At 44.7% G+C, this 23988-nt stretch overlaps 1 protein-coding gene across 10 annotated transcripts in view; it reads left to right on the top strand.

Moving 5' to 3' along the window:
• Nucleotides 1-23988, top strand: part of LOC144756143 (uncharacterized) — a 435391-nt gene that overhangs the window by 191002 nt on the left and 220401 nt on the right. For all 10 annotated transcript variants that reach the window (XM_078645713.1, XM_078645718.1, XM_078645715.1 and 7 more), the window contains one exon: nucleotides 9096-9251. In XM_078645713.1, the coding sequence (XP_078501839.1) occupies nucleotides 9096-9251 (156 nt within the window). The remainder of the gene's footprint in view (nucleotides 1-9095; nucleotides 9252-23988) is intronic.

A 23988-nucleotide genomic window follows, 5' to 3' on the forward strand; every position in this document is an offset into this window, starting at 1 on the left:
CTACCCTTAACCCAGACCGAATATTTCCTTTATGATTATAAGGATCCTGGCAGGAAATAGGTACAATCCATACCAATAGTCTATTACATCTGGGGGGAAGGGCTGAAGTTGATGAGAAACTCGGCCTTAGTTATGGCCGGGTTACCAAGAATGGAGAAGAAATACAAAGCCCATGATTCTGCTCCTGTGTGCTGGATTGGGCATCCTCTACTAGATTTGGTGATAATGCAGACAGCGTAGAGGCGCTACAAAAATCCAGCAGCCCCTTGCTCAGTGCCTCCCGACAGGGAGGGAAAACAACATTGGCAGGCGCTTTGCCACTATAGCGGCTACTTCCGTTAAGGCCTCCAATGCCTTAGAGATTCTGGGCGTTACAACCGCCAGATGTGGTCAGATCTTGCACCGCTTCTAGAACACCAACTTCAAGACAAGAAAAAGGAGTCAAATGACATTGTGCAGGAAACATCCACTACACCGGAACCACAGCCAAACTGCAGAAAAGACTCCAACGCATCCAGAACGCCTCCGCACGACTCATCCTGGACACGCCACAGCCACATCTCCGGACACCTGAAAGACCTGCACTGGCTCCCCGTCAGCAAAAGAATCACTTTCGGCCTCCTCAGCAACGCACACAAAGCCCTCCACAACCTAGGACCCAGGTACCTCAACGACCGCCTGACCTTCTACACTCCCACCCGCCAACTACGATCGACCAGCCACGCACTCGCCGCCGTTCCACGCATCCGAAGAGCCACCATGGGAGGAAGATCCTTCTCCTACCTGGCAGCCAAGACCTGGAATTCACTCCCCATCCACCTCCGTCTTACCCAAGACCACCTCTCCTTCAGGAAGCAACTCAAGACCTGGCTGTTGGAGCAGTAGGCGACCCTTCGCCCCCCCTTACCCCCCACCCCCAAGTGCCTTGAGACCCTCCGGGTGAGTAGCGCGCTATACAAATTCTTGATTGATTGATTAATTGAAGGTGCTTGAGTATCTTCTGAAGTTATTGACACGGCTATAGATCTGTCTTCCATCGCATTCAGGCAGATGGCTGGTGCCGCTATCCTCCATAGGCAGGGCTGGTTGAACGCTATGTCTTTCCGCCCGGAGATCCAATGAAAAATCCTGGACATGCCCTTTGATAGAGACAATCTGTTTGGCAAGCACGTGGATGAGGCGTTACAGGGCACCAACATGGATATGGAGTTGGTGGTTCCCTAGGTACACTCCAATAAAGGCGTTATCAGTCCTTTCGTGGAGGAAGAGGACGGGGTCAGTTTCAGCAGAGACCGTCCTTTCAGTCGCACAGGTTTCAGCCTTATTCCCAACAGAGTTATAGGCCACAGTACGGTGGTCCACAGTAGCAGCAGTATCGTGGTTCCAATGCGCCGTACACCCAGCAGTTTGGTAGACACAGATCTTCAGCACTAGGAAAATCCCAAGATACCTCCAGATGACAGTGAAGTTTTTCTCCCACTGGCAAACTCTTCTTGTCACCAGCCTCAGGGATCCATCACTTGTCCGCATTTTTCCATCAATGGGACGCTATCACGAAAGACAAATGGGTGCTGGATATCATCGATCTAGGCCACACCCTGGATCTTTTCCAAAAGCCTCCGGGCTATCCACCTTCGAGGAGGACACATCAACATCTTCCTCTCTTAAAGCAAGAGATTTCGACTCTACTGTTAAAGGGGGCAATAGAAAGAGTTCCTTTTTACCAGCGTGGAAAGGGAATCTATTCCAATTTCTTCCTCATAAAGAAGAAATGCGGAAAATGGAGACCAGTCATGGATCTCAGACAGCTGAACCAATACATCAAGAAACAACCATTCAGAATGCTGTCTCTGCAAGAGATTCTCTTGTTGATGTACAAGGGGAATTTTTAGGGTCACTCAATTTAGAAGATGCATATTTCCACATTCCCATTCACGCCAAACACCGTCCGTCCCTGAGGTTCAAGGTGGCAGGGTACCACTATCAGTTCAAAATTCTCCCTTTCGGCCTCCGTTCAGCCCCCAGAGTATTCACAAAGTGCATGGCCCCGGTAGAGGCTTTTCTGAGAAGACCTGGCCACCAGGTTTTCCCTACCTGGATGATTGGCTGGTAAAAGGATCCATGTTCCACTCTGCAAAAAGATATACATGGGCCTGTCGTCAGATTTTCAAATCTCTGGCTTTGCAACTCAATGTAGAAAAGTCATGTCTTATTCCAAGCCAGACACGGATATTCCTTGGAGCTGTCTTAAACACAAGAATAATGAAAGTGTTTTCCACGCCAGAGCGAAAGCACAAGATAATACAGATGGCAGCTCAACTGCGAGCAAAAGAGTTCACTTCAGTAAGAGTTAATAAGTCCATGCTCGGAATGCTATCATCATGCATCCCATTGATTCTAAATTGTCGTTTGCATATGATATAGCACTTCAGGAACAACTGAATATGCATTGGATTCAGGTTCTGGCTCTTTCGAAGATGTCATTCTTATCTCTCAGTCAATGAAACAGGCACGTCATGGTGGGAGAAAGAACACAACATCTACAGGCCTATCCTTCCAGGCAACACGTCCCAGTTACATTATCACAACGGACACCTTGATGGACAGCTGGGAAGCACATCTCCAAGACAAAAAAAATTAATGGAAGATGGTCTGTCCAAGAGGCATAAATGCACATCAATCTCTTGGATTCTAGGGTGCAGACTTTCCTTCCAAGGATTCAAGGCTGTTCTTTTCTGGTAAGAACAGACAACACCACAACGATGTTCTACCTGGCCAAGCAAGGTGGCACCAGATCTCACACGTTATCGACTCAATCTTAAGAAATCTGGAAATGGTTGCTAGAGCCCAAGATAACTATGCAAATAGAACATGTTCCAGACGTAGATAACGAGTGGGCTGATTATTATGCAGAACCAGCGCCCAATGTCACGAATAGGAACTGAATTGGGAGCAGCTGGAGCGAGTTTATCAACTGTGGGGCACTCAAAGTATGGATCTCTTTGCAACCGTAAACAACAAAAAGTGCGAAAAGTTTGCCAGCACGTTTCCTCAGACCAAATCTTGGGGGAGCGCTCTACAATGCAGTGGAAAAGGATGTTCGCTTATGCTTTTCCGCCGTTCCCACTCATCCCAAGGATGGTGTGCAAAATGAAGACGGAGCAATGCCTTCTCATTCACATAAGCCCGGCACGGCCAAGGCTGTCGTGATACTCTGAGCTCCTATTGCTGTCAATAACCCTGGCCATTCTCTTTCAACTTCTGCCCAATCTACTGTCCATGGACAACGGTCAAATCCTTCATCCTCAGATAAAGTCTCTGAGTTTATCGGCTTGGAACCTCATGACTGAGTTTAGACATTTCACCAGCCCAGAGTGTAAGTCCATCCTGCAGCATTCTAGAGCTTTTTCCTCTAATAAATCATTTATTTGAGATCACGCCTTTAATCAATTAGGTTTCAATCAGGTCCCAGAGTGCACACGGTGACGCGAGGAAACGCCGGATGGAAGAATTGTAGGCCTAATTGATTAAAGGTGTGATCTCAAATAATCGTACCTCACAGACTTTAAAATTGAAGCCAAAGGACCATCGACTTTATGAACAGAAGTTAGGACTATTTGAAGGCATTCTTCTCTAGTTTGAGGATTCCGTACTGGATAGGGCTAAACTGACTAGAGTGGCAGACTCCCCTTCTAGGACCCTGTGCATAGCACTGTTGCAGCAACACAATCAGAGGTTTGGATGATAACGTTTACCCAAGGTTTAGGACCAAATCTTGGGCACCATAGAAGACCAAGAGAGTCACATTTTTTGGTCTTGAAAAAGATGGTTTAAAGGAACTGGCTACCATCGAAACACGTCGTTGCTGTGTTTTCATAATCTGTGTAGTAGCTGGAACCACAGATAGAAAAGGAGATACAATCTATCGAGTTCCAGTTAAACCTCTCTTCTAACACGGATATGTATTGTCTGACAAACTGTACTGTCTTGTTTTGTACTCTCTATTGTACCCTTTCTGGTAGTGTTGTATGTCTTGGAGGTCCTTTCATCTGTGTATAGAATGCCTATTTGAAATATTGTTTTTAGAACATATACTAAATATGTATTGTTAATGTTTTTTAATTCATGTTTTATTATGAAATGTTTTTAATATACTAAAATAAATCAGACACATATATATTTTTTTACACTTTTGTTGTTCAAGTTTTGGGTCAATGACCAGACTCCTTCCTGTATAAGTGTGAGAGTAGCAGGATTGCCAGAGTGAGAAAACAAGAAATAGTACAACACCACAGGAAGTATTCACTTTTTTTGTTACTTGAACCCGATTCCTTTGGTTAAAGGGGTCCCTCTCTCTCTAATTTCTATACACATGACCAATGTAAATATAACTTGGAAAAGCAATGCAAATGAAGACAGACATAAAGCATTGATTATTGTTTCTATCGGCAGTGTTCGTATTTTTGGATGGAAAATAGGTATTTTTTGACTGTAGGAATGTAATATTGAACGTTTTGCTGCTGAAACGCAGTAGGTGGACTAGGGAGTTGAGGGTCCAGTGCATGGAGTCTGACAGTGCTACTGTGGCAAAAAGACAAAGGTACAGAGACTTTTGCTAAGTGACATGCTTTTTGTGTGGTCACCCCCAGTTTTACATTTTTTGGGACATCTTTTGGTAATCTTGAACTGTAACACTTGGGCTGTGCTATCCAGGCTCCACTGTATGTACTCTGACCCCTTAAAATGTTTGAGATTGTCTTGGAACCTGATTGGCACGTTTAACTTTCCTATAAGTCCATGGTGCATGTTGCAGAAATACCCCCCTGGCATGGAAAGCTAAATGCCATTATTGGTCTTATGCACCTATTGTGGCATCCACTAAACTGTCAATGGAGGCATGGATTCAATACTACCCTGTGTAGTAAGACAGCAGCAGCAGCTTGGACCCTGTGCCCTAGACTTCTCAATCACCCTTTTGACAAGTAGGAAAACCTGTGTGACCTTAGAAGTGGCATGCTCCACTAGTGACTAGATCAACAAGCATTGGCATAGTACCACTAAAGTAAAGCAGCCTTTTGAGACAGGTCACTACTGACGTCACTGACCTGTATGTACAACTGATCTCGCCTTTGGGACCTTGTAAGTAAAAAAAAAACCTGAAGTGTAAGACTTAACATTTACATTTACTGCATCCTAAATACGAAGTGAATGTAAACGTGAAGTTTTATACCTCCGTTTTTTTTTTACTTACAAGTTCCCAAAGGGGAGATCAATTATACATACAGGTCAGTGACGTCAGTAGTGACTTGTCTCAAAAGGCTGCTTTACTTTAGTGGTACCTCACATAAGGGTGTTTAAGTTGAAAAACTGATATCTTTATGCTAGGTGCAGCTGCAATGTCTAGGCTACGTGGTTTAAAATTAAAATCTATATTTGCAATGATGGTCTACCTGAATTGTATTTACACGGAGAGGAGTCATCTTTAGGTTTTAGTTGGATTATTTTTGATAATTAGATCCTCCATTCATTTCCTCGCTTAGTAGCAGTTTTGTGGCGACCACACATCACTATGAATTAGTTTATTGACAATACTTGACGCATGGTTGAGTTTTACTATGAACGAGGGTTATGGCTTCGCCCCTTCGCGCTCTGCTGTCTTTTATGCATCCGCTTTTCTTCTGTAACGAATACACGGCATAGCTTGACGTGTGCAATATACAGCGTAGCACAACTCAACCAACCACCAATACTGTGGTATCACGGCTGTGTGTGTGTGTGTGTGTGTGTGGTCTACTCACAGGCTTCAGAGTCTGGTTTGCGAAGCAGGTGCGGGTTGTGCCAGTGCCGTCCGCATGCAAGCCCTCGCTTGCCTAGCCCATATATGGTCATTTTGTGCTCTGCATTTGCCAACAGTTAGCGCACGCGGCAGATGTGTGAAGGTAACCAAGCCCTATCGGCCCAGCCCGGCTTCTGGCGCAGTGTAAACAGGGCCATCATGTGACGCGGTTTGTTTAAATGTTAAATTTCAACAGAGTCCAGGGAGGCTTGCATCACCCGCCTCCCCCTCGGGAATTGCGCTTGCTGAATAATGCACTGCCTCATAGTTGAATAGCAAGAAGCCTAGTGAGCGTGAGCTGCCTCGCCCTCATCTGGGAGCATCTGGTCACGATAATTCAAACCAGATGGTGCCTGTTCGGGTAACTGCACACAATAGGCCGTGGGAGAAGCAAAGGCGGGACATGCGCCCACCTCTGCCCAATTGCGTGCTGTCTTTGTTAAAAAGACACACAAAAAGCCCAATAGCCTAGGACAAAACCAAAAGCACACGCACGAGCGTGTGCGAGCGTGTGGTGAGATTTCAAAAGCCCTTACATAAAGTCGAGCAGAGCAGTGCATGCGTGCTGCGCTAGGCTCGACCTAAAAATTACATTGTTACTGGTCAGGCTGTCCCTGGTATAGGAAAAGTCAAAGTAAAGATTATAGACTTTATAATATTTGAACTGAACAACTCCGGACTTCATTGAAATACTTATTTTTATGTTTTATACACATCCAATCGAATGATAAAGTCGGATTTCTATTAAATATATAGGAAATGTACATTTTAGAAAGTTACCTTTACCCTTCCTGGACCTGCTCGAGGCTAGTTTACACTAGCTTACCAGCCACTGCCCAGACTGTACTTGGCCTGAATTAGGTGTGAAAGGTGTCTGAAAAATGTTAGAGCTGAGAACATGGCCTGGTAGTTTCCTTCCCCAGGCAGGAAAACCGGTTTGGCAGGGCATGGAAACTTAATTGACATTAATGGGGCTTGCCGTGTCCAGAAGCAAATGTTATGAGACACCTAGAAAGAGTCAGCTTTTGTCCCCAAAGCCAGCCTGGCACCAAACCTAGGGAGAGGAAAGATATCCCCACAACTGATTTTGAATGACGACTGTGTAATGCCTCACAGGCACAAATAAGGCTGGAGTTTGGGATAAATAATCAGCTTTATGCCCGGCAAGGCCAAATTCTAAAAGTGTGGAATCGTGTAAAAAACGACCAGGTCAATCAATTGTCTCAAATATTATGGAAAGAAGTAAGAGACAATAGGAAACTTCAAGCCTGGGCATACTTAAGAAAGCAAAAGAAGAACTTGGATTAACACCAATTTGGGAAAATACTATCACCCAGGAAAGTTTTAAAAAGACAATTAATAAACTGGTTATTCATCTATCGCTACTAAAAGATAAAGAGCTACTGGTAAAAAGAAAACACTCTTGGCCAATTGTAAACGACTATAAGAAAAAACAAGTCCAAAAATACCTAGAAACTCCCTGGTCTGTCCAAAGTAAGCGAACATTTATTAGAGTGCGCTTTGGTCTATGGCCAGGTTTGTGTCATCTGCCACCGTGGAAGTTAACTGAGAACAATACGATATGTAGGTTGTGTAAAGGGGGACAAGAAGATATGTTGCATCTTTTATGTTTGTGTCCTACAATAGAAGCAGAAAGGAAAGTAATCCTCAGGTGGTTATTCAATGCTCGAGGTGTAAGAACTTGTAGACAAGCACTAATGGCGTGCCTAAATTCGAACGATCTATTAATGAATTCCGCTTTTGTAAAATTTTTATCTGTGATTGCAAAAGGCCTTAAGGCAAATTTTATTTAGAGTTCCGCTTTTTAGAAGATTAGTAAAATTATTTGCTTGATGTTCGTAAACTTTTTATTGTTGAAGATATTTTAAAGTGTACTTTTTTGTAAGATTTTAATTAATCAAACAAATAAACTTGAACTGAACTTAACTGAATGACGACTGCTGAGGGGACTGCTTATGACCCTGGTCACAGCTGTGGTGGGCTCACAGGCTGTGCACATGGGAAAAAGGGTTTCTCTATCTTGGATTTTGAAAGTGAGGGGCAGTCTGGGATTCTTTGAAGTAGGGCAAACTGCGTCTGCTGAAAAAGTGAGAAGGGTTGCCTCCAGGAACTTTTACCCAATTGATAACATAGGAGTCACCCCACCCAATATCCGGTGCCAAGCATAAATGTGGGACCTCCACTGAACTGTTTCTGAACCTGCAGAAGACCAGGAGAGGACTGGACCTGCTGTCAGTGCCCCGAAGGACTGAGCCTTCTCCCTCTTGCACCAGGACAAAGAAATGCTTCTGTGTGGCAAAAGGGACACAACAAGCTGAAAGAGGCTTCTTCTGGAAATACCCATCTTACTAGTGGCAACTTTACCTAGACTGGACTTTGCTGATGCCCTCTGCCTCCCACCCTGATTGCCTCCAGATGCCCTCCCTGGGTGTCTTAGAGGCCTTAGAAGTGCGCTGCTTTGGTTGCTTAGGCACAAGAAGAATGTTTCTTTTAAAGCTTGGAAAAACTTGTTCAGAGCCTCAGGGGCATCTGTGGGTAAAAAGTATCCGACTAGTAGTTCCACTACATCGAATTGAATTTCAGCATTGTCACTGTAAAGGCGTCCAGCACTTCTTGTAAAAACAACTAAGTCCCATTATGCGGTGGGATTTGAAAAGAATTCAGCAAGAACTCTCCAAAGAACCTGCTTCAAGTATGTGGCCTTGGGTTCCACAGCGGTGGCTACAGTTTTAGCGGCGGCTCACTCAAGGAGGATTTTCCTTCTCAAAATGCGGCAAAGATTCTTTCAGCAATGGAATTTAGAAACCTTTTTAAACATTTTGGCATTTTCAGACTGTCACCTTAACCAATCCACTGGTATCCGACCAGGGCTCAGTCGCAGTTGGCCTCAAATCGTGCCCAGGTCATGTTTTACTACCTCCATAAGCTATCATTGGCGCTTTATGTTTTTTGACTCTATTTTCAAAATTCATAACTCAGGTTCCCCTTATCGGATTGTTTTCGTTATGATCTTTTCTCACAAATCTTCCTCCAGAGATCAAATAAAAGTGGTGGGGGATTTAACAAAAGAATTGCATATGAAATGTGAGCAGCCAATGTCAAAAAGTTGATGTTTTGAGCGCAATTGTTCATTCTACAATTTGATTGCATGGGGCAGTAGCCCGTTCTACGCGTAGCTCTGGGCTACTTCACAAAGTCAGTTTCCACTCACCTAGGTTTACCTTAACATACCTTGCAGGTGCCCCAGATGGTCCCACGGGTGTGCATCCTGGGCAAAGTCTGTCTGTCTCTACGTCTGCACCTGACACAACCTGCATCAGCAAACTAGCGTCACCCCAGCAAAGGACTTCTGCCACAGCACCATCTGGAATAATTCATCAAAGGCTACCCCCAGGTACTGACTTTTACAATATTGTGTTATGTGAAGCTATCTGTCTAGGGGCCACTGCTGAAATGATCCCCTCGAACTTGGGGGTGGGAGGAAAGTTTAGCCATACGAATTTGCTCTGTGCCTTTCTGCATTGTTCCCATCTAAGGAGTGAGCAGTTCAAGTGAGTGGTCAATAAAACGGAAACCATTTGGCAAAAGGCATTTAATGACAGGCAGTGCCTAATTTATACATAAATACGTGCCAGAGCCCAAAGCATTGCTCCGGAGGTCACTGCAGCTTGCGCTACTGAACTGCATTGCCATCACTGCCACATGCCAGAATAAACGCTCCATATTAAGCATCACACTCCTATGACAGTTTGAACAATTTGTACAATTTCAGGCCACCCGAAGAAATAACAATCGATCAATTAATTTGTTTCCGCAGTGCCATTCAAAATAAATATATACACATACAAAAATACAATAAAACTTCCAATCACAAAACAGTTATACAATTATATTTATCACCTAACCAACGTAGATAAATACTTGGTCACATGCTCAAGTAGGGAAGTAGCGATCTAACTTGTTCCTGAGTCGTGGTTGCGTAGAGTATTCGCCTCCCATCCCAAGTGACACCACGTCGGCGCGCCCTTGGTAAAGGGCTAATGCGCCCGGCCTCAAATACTGTTTATTCAGGGACAAGGACCAACAATTCTTGGCTCTATAAGATTTAATTTGAGTCCAATGTTTACAAACAAGCACAGGAATATGTTTGAAGAACTCCATGATGATACTGCCTTTTGGTTTTCTCCCAGGCCCATTATTTTTAACGAGTTACCATACAGCCCATACATAGGAAGACACCGAATAAAAGATTGTTAGACCATCCTTCCTGTAACAAAGTGCTAGAGCAGCCAATCTTGATTTAATACTCTAATTAGAGAACAGGGTGAGAAAGCCAACACATATGAGCTGAGATCATTTTTGTACATAGTAACATAAAGTGCATAATGCTATCTTTAACATCATTGTTAGTCATAAGATTCATCCCCCTGCTCAAGCATACAGCACCTGACTAGGTTCTCCATGGTGAGGAAAAACCCTAAACTAAATTTCAATTCTGGTTATATATAATCCAGATAGTTTTCAAACCCTGCAACATTCTTAAATGCAAGACAACTTTCTAACAGGTTACTTGGGCAGGTTTTTTAAAAATCCTCTCCTCTAACTTGTGAGAGTGGAAATGATATTTCACTAGTTCTGCACTATTTGGTCCAACTAAGCTTGGATTCTCCCAAAGATGGCCAAATTGCAGTAGTGTTAGTTTTTTATGCATTACAACCAGCTGGCTCGACCGAGCCCGCCATGAGATCTCAATTCTAGCACAGGTTTTGCCCATACTGCATTTGGTTTTCTTTGCAATCCTAGCCTATACAACCTGGTCTTAATGCAGCCAAGTTCACGACCGGGATGACTCCCAGCTCCAAATAAAGTGCCACTAGTGGTGTTACTTGGCCTAGCCTTAGCTGAGACCAGGGCTTGAGTCGGGGTACCACGCGGGTGGACAGCGTCCCCCAACTTATTTTACCGGGTGGACGCTGTCCCCCCTGCCAAACAGCTGGACTGCCCTCTTTGGCCTCTCTTTGGGACGAGGAGCTCAGAGCACGCTGCTCACGCGCTGACTTCTCAGATGCAATTACATCTAAGGGGTGAGCGGGAGGCAATTAGCCCGATGGTGCAAGCCACCTTACATGACGTCACTTCATGTTGTGACGTCACTTCCGGTGACAGCGTCCCATCACTTCTTTTTTTAGGACTTGTGCCCTGGCTGAGACCTTATCGAAATGTTTTCTATTACTAGCATCTCTCTAAGGTTATATTGGCATTGGAGTTCAGCTGCATACAGAGCTGCAGGCAATACTTCCTGATTGTAGACTTTAAGTGTTATGCTTCTAGATTGACAGCCCTCTTTCTGCTTGAAATTTGAAGTAAAGTACTGCTAGCTTTGTTTATCAATTCTTTCCAATTACGTTGTTTCTCAAAGCGTACACCCAAGTAATCATAGTGTGAGCCATAAACATTCACTACTCTGTGTTCAGTCTTCAGTTTTCTTTTCAGAGGGAGCAAAGACTTCATTGACATACCTTTGTGTTTTTAAATATTTATAGTCAAAACCTTCATTCTACAATAGTAGGCACATCTGTGTAGCAGTTTGTGCATTGCATTTCCATTCCTCGCCAACAAAACCACATCTTCTGCAAACAAGATAATAGAGGCCTTTTGGCTGGCAATAATGGGGACATTCAAGGCAGTTTCTGGCAGGCAATCTAGCACATCATTTAGAAAGGGACTAACCAGATGTAGATCTTACATGTAGCCCTGTCTTACTCCTTTTTCAATTGGAAACCATTTGATGCACTCACCAAAGGGCCCATAGGGGACTCTAGCCATATTACTGGATTGCAGACTCACTGTGGCTGGAGGACTGCATTATCAACCCCCAAGCTAACAAAAAGCCAGCGTTTCTCTTGGGTGACAAAGTTAAATTCTGACTTTAGGTCAATAAAGATATGGTACAATGAGGACTTTGTGCTGTCAAATACAACCGTCGGGTTGATCCAATGTGGCATCTGCTCAACCTTGAATTCTATTGAACAAAACTATCCCTAGGACCTTTTCTGCTTCGTCTAAAAGTGATATTGACCGACCGACAGTTTGATGGATTACATGCCATCTTCTCTTACATAAAGGTTGTATTGTTGCTGACCGCCAAGGCGATGGTGCATTATTATTAGCTAAGGTGGCATTGCTATCTCTTGTGAGGACGTGGACCCAGAATGTGCCCTGTATATTTCCATAGGGACAACGTCAGGGATGGGTGGCTTATTCCTTTTCATACATTTGAGTGCTTTATCCATTTCTGGCAACAAAATATTTAGTGCTGGATGCTCATTGCGGGGTCTTTCCACGACTTATGGGGTCAACACTCCTATCAGTATTCTCTGCAAATCTCTGAAATACGTTAAACACTCTACAGCCCCTGTATAACACCTCCAAAAGCTTTTTGAGTACTTTCTTTCTGCTACGCTTCATTTCTCTCTGCTCCGCCTCGTTTCTCTCTGCTGCATTAAGCTGTAAGAATGGCCTGGATGGGCTAGAATCATTGTTTAAATGTGAATGTAACTGTTAAAATAGTGTCCTCCCCTGAAAAATAAACAGACAGCGCCGCCATGTGATAAATTGTTGTAAGTACCGATGTTAATAATTAGATGCTGGTGCCAAGCACCTGCAACGCCTGGCACAACTTGTTGACAGGTTATCAGAGTGCCACCATCACATACGGTGTTTAGAGATATGCCAACTTTTCAAAACCTGACTAGTTTGATTAATATAGCTTTATACATTATTTTTGCTAATAATGTAGCTGAACTGTCTGAAGAAAATTGACTAGAGTTTCTTGTCCTGGCTTCAAACGGCTCAGTGCACACTACATACGCTTTTTTAAAGACAGAGGGTCTGCTTCTTTCAATGGAGGGAGAGGTGGAGCAGAATGGACAGAAGGATATGGCACATACTGAAAGAAAGCTGTAGACCGTGGTGATCTGAAAGTAGGCGAGAAATGGTTAGATACAGGCATTCTGCACCAGGCAAAAGGTCCTAAAATCCACCGTTGAACTCGGATGAAGAAAGTGAAGGGCTTTCAAAACTTTAAGGCAAATACCCATGTTTTATTTCTAAAAATCAAACAGAAATTGCAAAGATCCTCAATAGGTGCAATTAAGCTGATGCCCAGTCAGACCTCATTGCAGAAAGTGGCGAGCCAACCCATTTCCAAACTTCTGTCTTGGGTTCCTCATTCAAGAAGGTTTCCTGCATTCAAACTCATTTCCTTTCTTAAACTTCATGTCCCCTGGTAGCATGCATAATCTGAAGTAATAAGCTTTATTCGGTTGAAACAGAGCAACCATAAAAGCACAGTACAAAATTTAAAATACATTCGTTACAATACATAGTAAAAAAGAAAACCTTGTTTGTTTGTAAGAGAGATGCAACCCTCAATGTCTCTTGATAAAAAGAATCTATTCATAGTAGCTTTCCACACTTAATACTGTCTCCACTGCAGTTCTCCTAGTGTAGACAATACATTCACCATAGTGTTACAAATGGGCTACAGAATAAGCGAGAGTGCAAAAAGCGTAAAAACGTATTCAAGTAAAGACCAACCCCAGGCTTCGAATCATTATTAGCTGACCAATCGGAGATCGGTTTAACAGGTCAGTACACCGGATTTATACCGGTAAGTAAAGTAAAACGATTACGAATGGGTATGTTGAAGTTGCTGAGTGTATGGCCTCTATTGCCTCTGCGATGGTTCTTTTCTACATTCAGACTTACAGGGGGCAAGTATATGGTTCTAGGGTAGAAGTCTCTCAGTTCCCTAGTAACTATAGGGCCGTCTCCCATTTGTGGCTGCCAGCCTTGCAGATATGGGACGACATGTGAGTCCCTAAAGTTTACAATAATCAGGTCACCCACTATATCTTTAGGTAAAGGTCCCAACCATTCCACCCTTCTAACCTTTAAAATGTTCCCATCGATGTTTGGTGGGAGGGGCCTGTTCTTAGTTAGCCAGAAAGATACCTTATTTGCCAATTCAGCTTGTCCTTCCATCTTACCATTAGTTAGTTCGGGCACTCCTGAGAGAATGCACACAAATGGAGCGGCCTCCGGCGGTAGGTCAATTTGGGTAAACTTTCTATGCATATAGCCATGGTTGGGAAGAGTCCCCTCTAAGGGTGTGGGAACATTTGTCGGCCCTAATCTATTAACTGTGCTCTGTGGTACTACCAAGTTTGGTGTTGGGTACCGAGTATTTGATATTAATGACGGTTTTGGGGCAACTAACTGGACAGGGGCAGTAGTGCTTTGTACCAAGATTTTGGGAACATCTGTAGCGACTAGAGACTCTACCTGCTTAGATCCTACCAATCTTTTTAAAAGTATCGCGTTTTCCTTCATTGTCTCTTCTATACTAGTGATCTTTTCCCCTATTACCATGATTCTTTTTACCAGTGGGGATATTATAGATTTGACAAGAGGTTCAAACTGGGCCAGTAGTTCAGATGATATGGTAGATAGAGGGGAATTAGGAGTTGAGCATGCCCTGGATGTATTCAGGGTATTGCTAATGACTGAGGGGGGACTAGAGTACAATTTTTGTTTTTTTAATCGTTTTTAATAGTCTTCCCCTTTGTTTGGCACCTCTGCGCTTTCTTTTAACAGAGGGAGTCTGAGGGTTCGTTATCGGATGAATGTTGGCTTTTGCTGGAGGTAAGAGGGGGTTCCCGGATGACTTACTTTAGGTTTGGATGGGGCACCTAATTGTTTGTTTCCCTCTTCAACATTGACATATACCGTATGACAGAGCAGATTAAGTTCCTCCAATAAGGTTAAATTTTGGCATTGGTCTGCTACCGCAAAAGGGGATTGGCAACTATATGTAGCTTCTAAAAAAGGACTTTGTTCAACTCTCTCTATAACACATTCAATGTCCGATGTTACCCTAGTTAGGTAATTGTCCAAAGTCCCCTTCCGAGGCCCCCCTGAGAGATAGCGTTTTTTGATACTTCTTTCCCAGTCATAGTGCGGATTACTAATATAGTAAAAGCAGACACCTACGCTGGGCCAACGTTTTACGTGGTAACCTCGGTAATTTTTAAATGTTAGTCAAAAGTGTTCCAGGCAGTCACTGTTATGGGTCTGAAAGGTGTACCTCCTTTTTCCAGCGGTAGACAGGCGAGAAACAAGTGAGGTGGCCCTGCCCTGCCTCTGAGGGCCACAGAGGGCCCGCCCTTGTCCCGGGCTTCTCCCGGCGCGACCCGCGCGCGACCTCGCGAGGCGAGGGACCAGGCGTGGTTATATGCGCCTCCAGGCGCGCGATGAAGGGTTGTCCTGGCGCAAAGGATCCTGGGTGATGCAGTCCCCAAGGGTGCTGGCGGAGCCAAGCCCGGCCGGACACCAGCAGCAAGTCTGAGGTAGGATGCGGGAGGGGGGGCGGAGCAAAGCCCGGCCGCGACGGCAGCAGCGGGAGAGTCACCAGCTCGCCTCAACCCCCAGCTCGCCTCAAGCCCCAGCCACAAACCACGTAGCTCCCACAAATCCATATAATTGTGCCAAGGTTCAAAACACCGAAGGTTTTCACCGGTTTCAGATACTTTAGCTTTTTTCAGAGTTTTTTTTTTTTTTGAAGATTCGAGTCTAAATAGCAGAGTTACGGCTGGCACAGGTATAACGCTGTTCAACTTTCCACTGAGTAAAGCATGTAGCATGTATAGGTGTAGGTGAAAGAGGCTGACTTTCCTTGCCTTAAGAAAATGTGACAGCGTTTTTAACTCACGCTTCACGCTTTAAACACATCAGGACTCAGTGCCTCCAGCCTCTGAAAAGTCTCGGAGTCTCGGAATAACGCACAGCTGCTACAATATCCGCGCTCCCAAGCTCACCTCACCTTGCCTTAGTGTATATCGATGCGCAGTAGTGTGCTCCCTCAAGGACATTCGTAAACGGGATCACAAAAATTGGCACTGCTGCATCCCCCTCCGTTTTGTTTTCCGAGTTGAAAGTCAGAATCGGAAATCAGGATCCAGGGCAGCGAGAGCCGTAGCAAAAACCACAGCAGGAGCCACAGAACGCCAGCGAAACGCCGACCGCCGCCATCGTCAACCTCGAGGGAGGGGGGAGGAGCTGACAATAGCAGACAATTAGTGGCAGGTGCTCATGTAGTTAGGACTGGGACAGCGAGGGCTGACGAGGAGGTAATTAGGGTGAGGAGGCTTTGTCCATGTCTTCCTCCCAGACGGCACCACACAGAAGACAGGCAGCATAATCACACCTTCAGTACTTTCATTTACTCCTGCTCAGTGGCTGCTTTCTTGGGATCCTCTCTGGGGTCTAAATGTCCTATTGTCTCCTCTTCTGCTAACTTCACTACCTCTTCAGTGGCTCTTTTGCATCTCCCACACTCTCCTGCTCAGGCTGGGCTTGTGAACTGAAGATAGAGCACTCGTGACTCAAATGCACTCGGTTTTTCGGTTCAAACACTTTATTCGATTCAAAAAAGAATCATAAAAGTAAGACATTTTACAGAACATGATTTAGAGATATTGTTAAAAAAGACAATCTTAAAATTAAACATTAAACTGGTAAAAGGACATTAATTAATATATTCTTTCAAGCAATACATGTTAATACATAAATTGTTCACACTAGGATGTCCATCAGGGGGAGCAAGGGAAAAGAGTCACAATACAACATTCTACATGAGCAAAGACAAAGGTTCTTAAGGCTAAATTAACCGTACCGTTTTCTGATCAGGAGAGACACTCGTATAAATTTTAACATTGCACAACATACTCCAGAGGATGGGAAAGATAACAAGTAGTCATAACCTTCATTGTAATTACATGGTTGCTTCCCCTTCAAAATAGGCTTAATAAACCTGATTCTCGGATCCTTATATAAGGGGCAGAAAAGAACAACATGCATGGTACTTTGATTAACTTTGTTATTACAAGGACAAGGGGGCAGCCTCTCACACCAACCCCCTTGTTTAGGAAACGCAAAAAGAAAATGCAAGATGTTTAGCCTGAACCTTGTCAGATAAAATCGCCATTGTACATGAGTTGTAAAGGTTAGATAAAACTGATGCTGTAAATTGACCATAGGACCAGATGGCCTGGCTAAGGAATGCACATGTGAGGATTTCCAATAACTTGATTTAATAACAGTTTTAATGTCTCCCTGTATTTTTTCAGGGTTATCAAAGATGTCACCCAGACCTATTTTATGGAGCATTTCGTTAACATATGATAACCAAGGAATCTGTTTCCCATTTTCCAGTTTTAGACAGTCCTGGAGAATGTCTCTAGAGAGCTGAAGGTCCTCTGTTAACCATATTTTGCCCCATAATAGTAAGGGTGAAAGACGAATGGTATCACTCACATAGCTCAAACCTATTTCATCATGAGCAAATTTGTTTGATGAACCTGATGGGATTGCCAATACACGCTTTATAAATTTATTCTCCATGACTTGTATCGTGGCAGGGCTTTCAATCTCCCAAACCCCAGCCCCATAGGTAGCCACCGACAAACATTTTGATTTGTACAGGGTTTTTAAATGTGTAATAGGTTTTTGACCTAGTTTGCCACAGAAGCGAAACAGACCTTCTATAGAGCGACTAGCGCTCTGAACTCGAATCTTCATTAACGGGGCCCAACTTAATTTATTATTAAAAAGGTTTCCCAGATAGTTAAAATTTTCAACCTTTTCAATGGTAAAGTTATTTACCACAAACTTTCTGGTTTTAGTCCCCTTTGGGCCACAGACCATAGCAAAGGATTTGGTGAAATTTACCTTTAGGTCTAGGTCCAACATGAAGGTGTTAAAAGCGTCAAGACAGATCTGCATGCTATTTCCTGTGAGTGTTATAAGTACCGTGTCGTCGGCATATGAAAGCATTGGTATGCTCCTGCCGTTAAGCTTTGGGAAGTCATGACAATGGTCCAACAGATACTTTTCCAGACCATTTGTGTACACAAGGAACAAAAAAGGGGCTAATATGCATCCTTGTCGACCACCCTCAGTTGAGAGGATAGATTTAGTTTTTTCCCCCCCTGGCCCAAACCTTATGGCTACAGTTGTTGATTCATGCAGTCTGCGAAGCAAGGTGACCAAGGGTTCCTCAAAGCCCATATCCCCCATCATTTGCCAGAGCTTGCTCCGACACACAGTGTCAAATGCACTTGAAAGATCCATGAAGGCAAGGTGGATGGAGGAATTCCTTGCCTTCATGTACTTTCCTATAATTAAAGCCAAGTTCAGACACTGTTCGACCGTCCCTTTACCTTTTCTGAAACCGTATTGGGAGTTCACAATGAGGCCCACCGAGTCTGCCCATGTTTCCAATCTGGCTAAAATGACCCTGCCCAATAATTTACATGATGCATCAATTAGAGAAATTGGTCGATAACATCGGGGGTCAGATCTATCGCCCTTCTTAAAAATCGGCACCACCACTGCCTCCTTCCATGATGCCGGAATGCTGCCAATAACAACTGCCCTAAACACATTTAACAGTAAAGGGGCCCAAACCTTGACATTATGCCTGAAGAAATCCAGGGGTACTGAGTCAGGTCCGGGGGCTTTTAGTAATGTGCCTTTCCTCAAGGCATCCTCCACCTCTTGTAAGGTAAACGAGGAGCACAGGGACAACGATGTTTGTGAGTCCACCAGCTCCCTGGCGTCTTCTGATGGTTCCTGGGTTAGGGTTCCATTTGGGTTGAAAATGTTCCCAAAGTGAGATTCCCACAATTCACCTGTAATCTGCATTAAGATGTTATCCTTGCCTTTACTCGAAAAAAGGGGACGGTTAATAACTTCCCAGAAAAGCCTACTATCTTTTAATTCCGAGGCCTTCTCTAGATCCTCCCAGGCTAGGTTTTTTAAATCCTGCTTCCTTGTTCTAATGGCCTCTTTATAGGCCAATCTGGTCGTTCTAACCAGCTCTTTATCCCTTGGCTTTTGTTTTAATGCTTTTTTCAAGAATCTGTGTGATGCAGAGCACACGGTATCAAACCATCTGGGGCCCATCGGTTTATTTTTCCCAATTGGTTTTTTGAGACGCTCAGCTACATGCCCACATAAAGATTCAAAGTTCCCTATGACCTTTTCAGGGTTAGCTGTAGGTGAGAGACATGCCTCATATTCCGCTGTATGTCCATTTAGGATCTCCGCCTCAAGACCAACAGCACCTATTTTACCCCATTTGAGAGTAATGCTTGATTCCTGTTATGCTTTATAGATTGCTCCCAGACAGGATGTTTGGGTTTAACAGGACAGAACAGGGATAACATTAGAGGGTTATGATCACTGGCAGCATTTGCAATTACCTCCAACTTGTCAACATAATGAAAATACCCACTAGACACAATTGCAAAATCAATAAAACTCATCGTGCCTCTACTTCCCTGAAAGGTTGGTATTGGGGCCGAATTTGGACCAACCCAGGGCTCCACTATACATAAATCATTTAAGATAATAATATTATTTAAGGCATCCCCCTGGGGTGTGTGTTTGAAGTGTATTAGAGGATGTTCATGTGAATCTTTCAAACCACACACATTTGAGTCCCCATGGCTGCATAATGAGCAATTGAAATCTCCCACCCAGATGATCAAAAGTAGGGGTTGTTCGTGACGCGCCCTGGCTATAGCCTCCTCCAGTTTCGATATTACAGTTGTCTCATTATCATCAAAGATATTATAATACCAGTTTATCAATAACAGTGGTTCAGGAAACAAGTTGTCCAGCATTAGCAATTGAAACCATGGGGTGTCCGCTATCTTAGATATTACAGGTTTACATAATTTTAGTGAAATTGCTGTCATTATTCCACCTTTTGCCCTACCCGCTTGTGAGGGCACCGCTAGGACATTAAATGATTGGAAACCATCAACATTCTGAGGGGTTCGGCTCCATGTCTCCTGAAGACACAGAATGTCACGATCTCCCACATAGTCTAACCAGGCCTCATCCTCTAATCTAGTAGCAAGCCCAGCGATATTCCAAGAAATTAGACACAACCTTGATTCACATTGTTTGTCTCTAACTGATTCTGGTATTGCTGCCAAGTCTTGCCCTAGGGTAATTAAATATGGTTCACTTTCTTTGGTACAGCCAACCTCTGGTTCTTGAAGTTTAGTAGTATGGTCCTCACATACGGAAACATCCTCCATCAAGCTATCATTACAACTTTCCCCATTCTCCCACTGACTAGGCTCTCCTAATAACAAGACATTGCCAGAAAGGTTTTGTAATGGTCAGTCCAACTCCTCCATACCCACAAGTGGATCAAAACGATTTCTTAGGGGGATGTTGCTTGGCAGCCACCCTAGATAATCATCTCCCTGAAATCTTGGTCTTGGGTCATTATACAGTGGTTGCAAAACGTTATTGTTACATGTTGGTCCCCTGGAAAAGCCATCACCCTGGTGCCATGTTCCCCAGTTGTTTTGATTCGGCCATACGGCCATATTTCTCCGGGTCCACACAGGATATGTATCGCTATAAAAGCTCTGGCCGGAATTCTTATGGTACAAAGTCGGAGGAACAAAATTCAAATTTGGATAAAAATACTCCAAACCTAAGCATTGGATATCTCCAGCTCTGGCAAACCTTGGTTTACTGCAGATCATATCTTTTACCCAAGTGTCCCTGAAATTAATCAGGGTACAGTCTCCCTCTAAGTCCTTCTCACTTGGGCCCACCCAGGGGACTCTGCGCACACTGAGTATTTTTGTTTTAGAATCAGGAGGAAGTGGCCTATTATTATTAAGCCAAAATGTTACTTTATTTTTTAGCTCCTGATTTGATTCCGTTTTATTAGGCAAAACTGGGGGGACTCCTGTAAGGATTACCATAAAAGGGACAGAGTCTGGGGGCAAATTTACGGATGGTAGTTTCTTTTTATGTATTCTGTCACTATCGGCTACAGTTCCCTGTGATGATGTTGGTTTTGGTTTAGGGCCAGAGGTAGCTCCCTGCTTGGATGTAGTTGCTTCAGATGTTAGCACTGTGCCGGCCACATCTTGACTTTTGGACCCCACGGTGACCGCTGCTGCAGGTTTAGTACGTGGCAATGGTACAGGTTTAGACCGTACTAAAGGGACGGGTGCTACCTTAGGGTCAAAGGTTGCGGGTGTAGGGGGTGCTTTACTTACATTTTTCTTCTCTCCCCCTTTTCTTGAGGTACTATTGGTGTTGTTATTTTTATTTTTATTGTTAGTGCCCCCCATCTCAGATGTATTACTCTTATTTACCAGTGATTCAAGAGAGTGAGTATTAAGTGAGATAAGATGTTCTAATTGATCTAACTTTAAGTTAACAGTTTGGGTTCTCTCTAGGAGGGGCAACAGAAGGTTCTGAACCACTTTCTCAATTTTCCCCAATAGATCGTCATTATTATTGGTGTTGAAGGAGAAGATTTTCTGGCCCACATCACCTACATGGGTTCCCTTTTGCTTAGGCACATTTGCAGAAAATCTAGGTGCAACTGTCTTAGCTAGCTTGGTTCTACTTCCCTTTCCGTGATTCCCCCCTCTTTTCCGTTTGTTAGGTTGCTTAGGTTCATGCTCACAGTCTAAGGCTCGGGCTTGTGTAGGGATAGAGCCATTATTGCTCAGATTACAGTCTTGGGTGCTATCCCCCATAATACCTGATGATATAGGTACAGGAGTGGGTGTAGGTGCTTGATATTGGGAGCCCCCTAAGTCTTCAGCCATAATTGGCAGGGAGTCGGAAATTACGACAAGATTTGGGCTAGCTTCCAGATTACTATCTGGGCTCTTGTCAGGGGTGAGTGTTGTCTTATTGGGGGTCATTGTTGAACCGATACGTCCCAGAGAGGAACGTTTCCCTGTTATTAAGTCTAAAGACAAACGCTTTTCAGTAAGGGCAATTTCTTTTTCTAAAATCCCCGTTGCCCGGGTTATAAAATCGTCTAAAGTTCCAGTGGCTTTCCCATTGTTCGTCTTTACAGTTACCTGCCTACCCTTCCCTGAACGCAAGGACATCATGTGAATTTAATATATAATTTTTTTTTTTTTAAAACAGATAAAAGTTAAAACAAAGTCTTAATACCAGTTAATGAAAGAAAGTCCTAAAATCACCAATGGAAGAGAGTGGGCCCGACCCGACCTTGATCGTCCTTGGACGGCCTTAGACGGTCCCGCCCTTGTCCCGGGCTTCTCCCGGCGTGCTCCCGCGCTGCTGGTACCCAACGTTCTTTTATGACTAGGGGCGTGATTGGCGGGTGGGCGTGGCCGGCAGGGAGAGCAGCCCAGCTGGTGGCGATTGGGCGAGCAGGGACTCCTGGTCCACGGAGTCCCTGCCTGTGCTCGCAGCCCTGCCGGTCGTGAAGCACCAGCCCCTTGAAGAGCAACAGCCCCCTCCTAGGCAGCCGCGATGCGGGACCCGCGAAGCGGGTCCGGCGAGTTGCAGGCGCTGCCCCTGATGTCAGCTGTGAAGGGCTCCCGCTGCGGAAGTCCATCGACTTTTGGCGATTGCAGGTGTTTGGAAAAAGGTCCCACCAGGTAGGAGGCGATACACTCCTTTATCCGTGGGCGGGTGGGCGTGGCCGGCAGGGAGAGCAGCCCAGCTGGTGGCGATTGGGCGAGCAGGGACTCCTGGTCCACGGAGTCCCTGCCTGTGTTCGCAGCCCTGCCGGTCGTGAAGCACCAGCCCCTTGAAGAGCAACAGCCCCCTCCTAGGCAGCCGCGCTGCGGGACCCGCGAAGCGGGTCCGGCATTTGCAGGCGCTGCCCCTGATGTCAGCTGTGAAGGGCTCCCGCTGCTGAAGTCCGTCGACTTTTGGCGATTGCAGGCGTTTGGAAAAAGGTCCCACCAGGTAGGAGGCGATACACTCCTTTATCCGTGGGCGGGTGGGCGTGGCCGGCAGGGAGAGCAGCCCAGCTGGTGGCGATTGGGCGAGCAGGGACTCCTGGTCCACGGAGTCCCTGCCTGTGCTCGCAGCCCTGCCGGTCGTGAAGCACCAGCCCCTTGAAGAGCAACAGCCCCCTCCTAGGCAGCCGCGCTGCGGGACACGCGAAGCGGGTCCGGCGAGTTGCAGGCGCTGCCCCTGATGTCAGCTGTGAAGGGCTCCCGCTGCTGAAGTCCGTCGACTTTTGGCGATTGCAGGCGTTTGGAAAAAGGTGACTCAAATGCACTCATTCGTGTTCTCTTAAAGTCACAAGCGGCGATAAGAGATCACCTACCCATTTATTTATTTTTAATATGTTTTTATTGCAGACAGTATAATATCACTTGCAAATACATTTTACCTTTCCATACCCAATGACTGCCACGTGTCCAGTACCCATTGTCCTGTTACACGGCCCTTCTGCCCACATCCCGGAGGCTGGGGGGCGGCAACCCTGAGAAATCAAAGGACCTAATACAATGGTCATGCGCAGCCACCTATATGGAAGATCTTGTGTCCGCTTTTTCATTTGTAGACAAACCTTTATAAATGAATCTCCCCCCCCCCCCCAACATTCCCCAAAGAGAGATCACCTACCCATGCCCTTATTTAAATCTACCATCTGCTAGCCCGCTACTGAAGGTGGCCTGTCTCCAGGGTTAGAGGAGAGGGTAGAGTATAAGTGCTGTTTGTATTGAAGTAAAATTCAATGGATGATCACACCTACAACCTAAAGCATCCAAAATAAATGAAGAAAGTTGTCATTAGGATTTCAAGCTGCAACTGAGCAATAGATTGTTGTCATAAAGTCACGTATTGTGAATTATTAGGATGAGACACCTCAGTAAAATTCAGTAAATAGTATAAAACACCCATGAACTCAAAGGTGTATGTGGCCAACCCGTCTTTATTTTTGTCCGAGCAAGACACCGATTGAGTTTCAAAGATGTTAAGAAATCCACTCCCTCTGCAGCACTTTCACCTCAGATTTTCTAGGGGATCTTGAAACGAGCTTTGCTCTTCTCAAGCCTTCAGCTGCTTGCCTTCGGCTAATTAACTTTTTTATTTTCTACCAGAAAAGAGACTTCTGTTGTTCAAAGGTTATTTACACTGGGATTTCCCTATTTCTATCTACAGAAATATGGACTCTTCCGGGCCGGTTTTGTAGTACTAAGCCATGGTAAAGCTTTATTGCTCCTCTTCTGTGTCTATTTTAATTC

The sequence above is a fragment of the Lissotriton helveticus genome, chromosome 5_1, assembly GCF_964261635.1.
Source record: "Lissotriton helveticus chromosome 5_1, aLisHel1.1, whole genome shotgun sequence".
Classification (NCBI taxonomy): domain Eukaryota; kingdom Metazoa; phylum Chordata; class Amphibia; order Caudata; family Salamandridae; genus Lissotriton; species Lissotriton helveticus.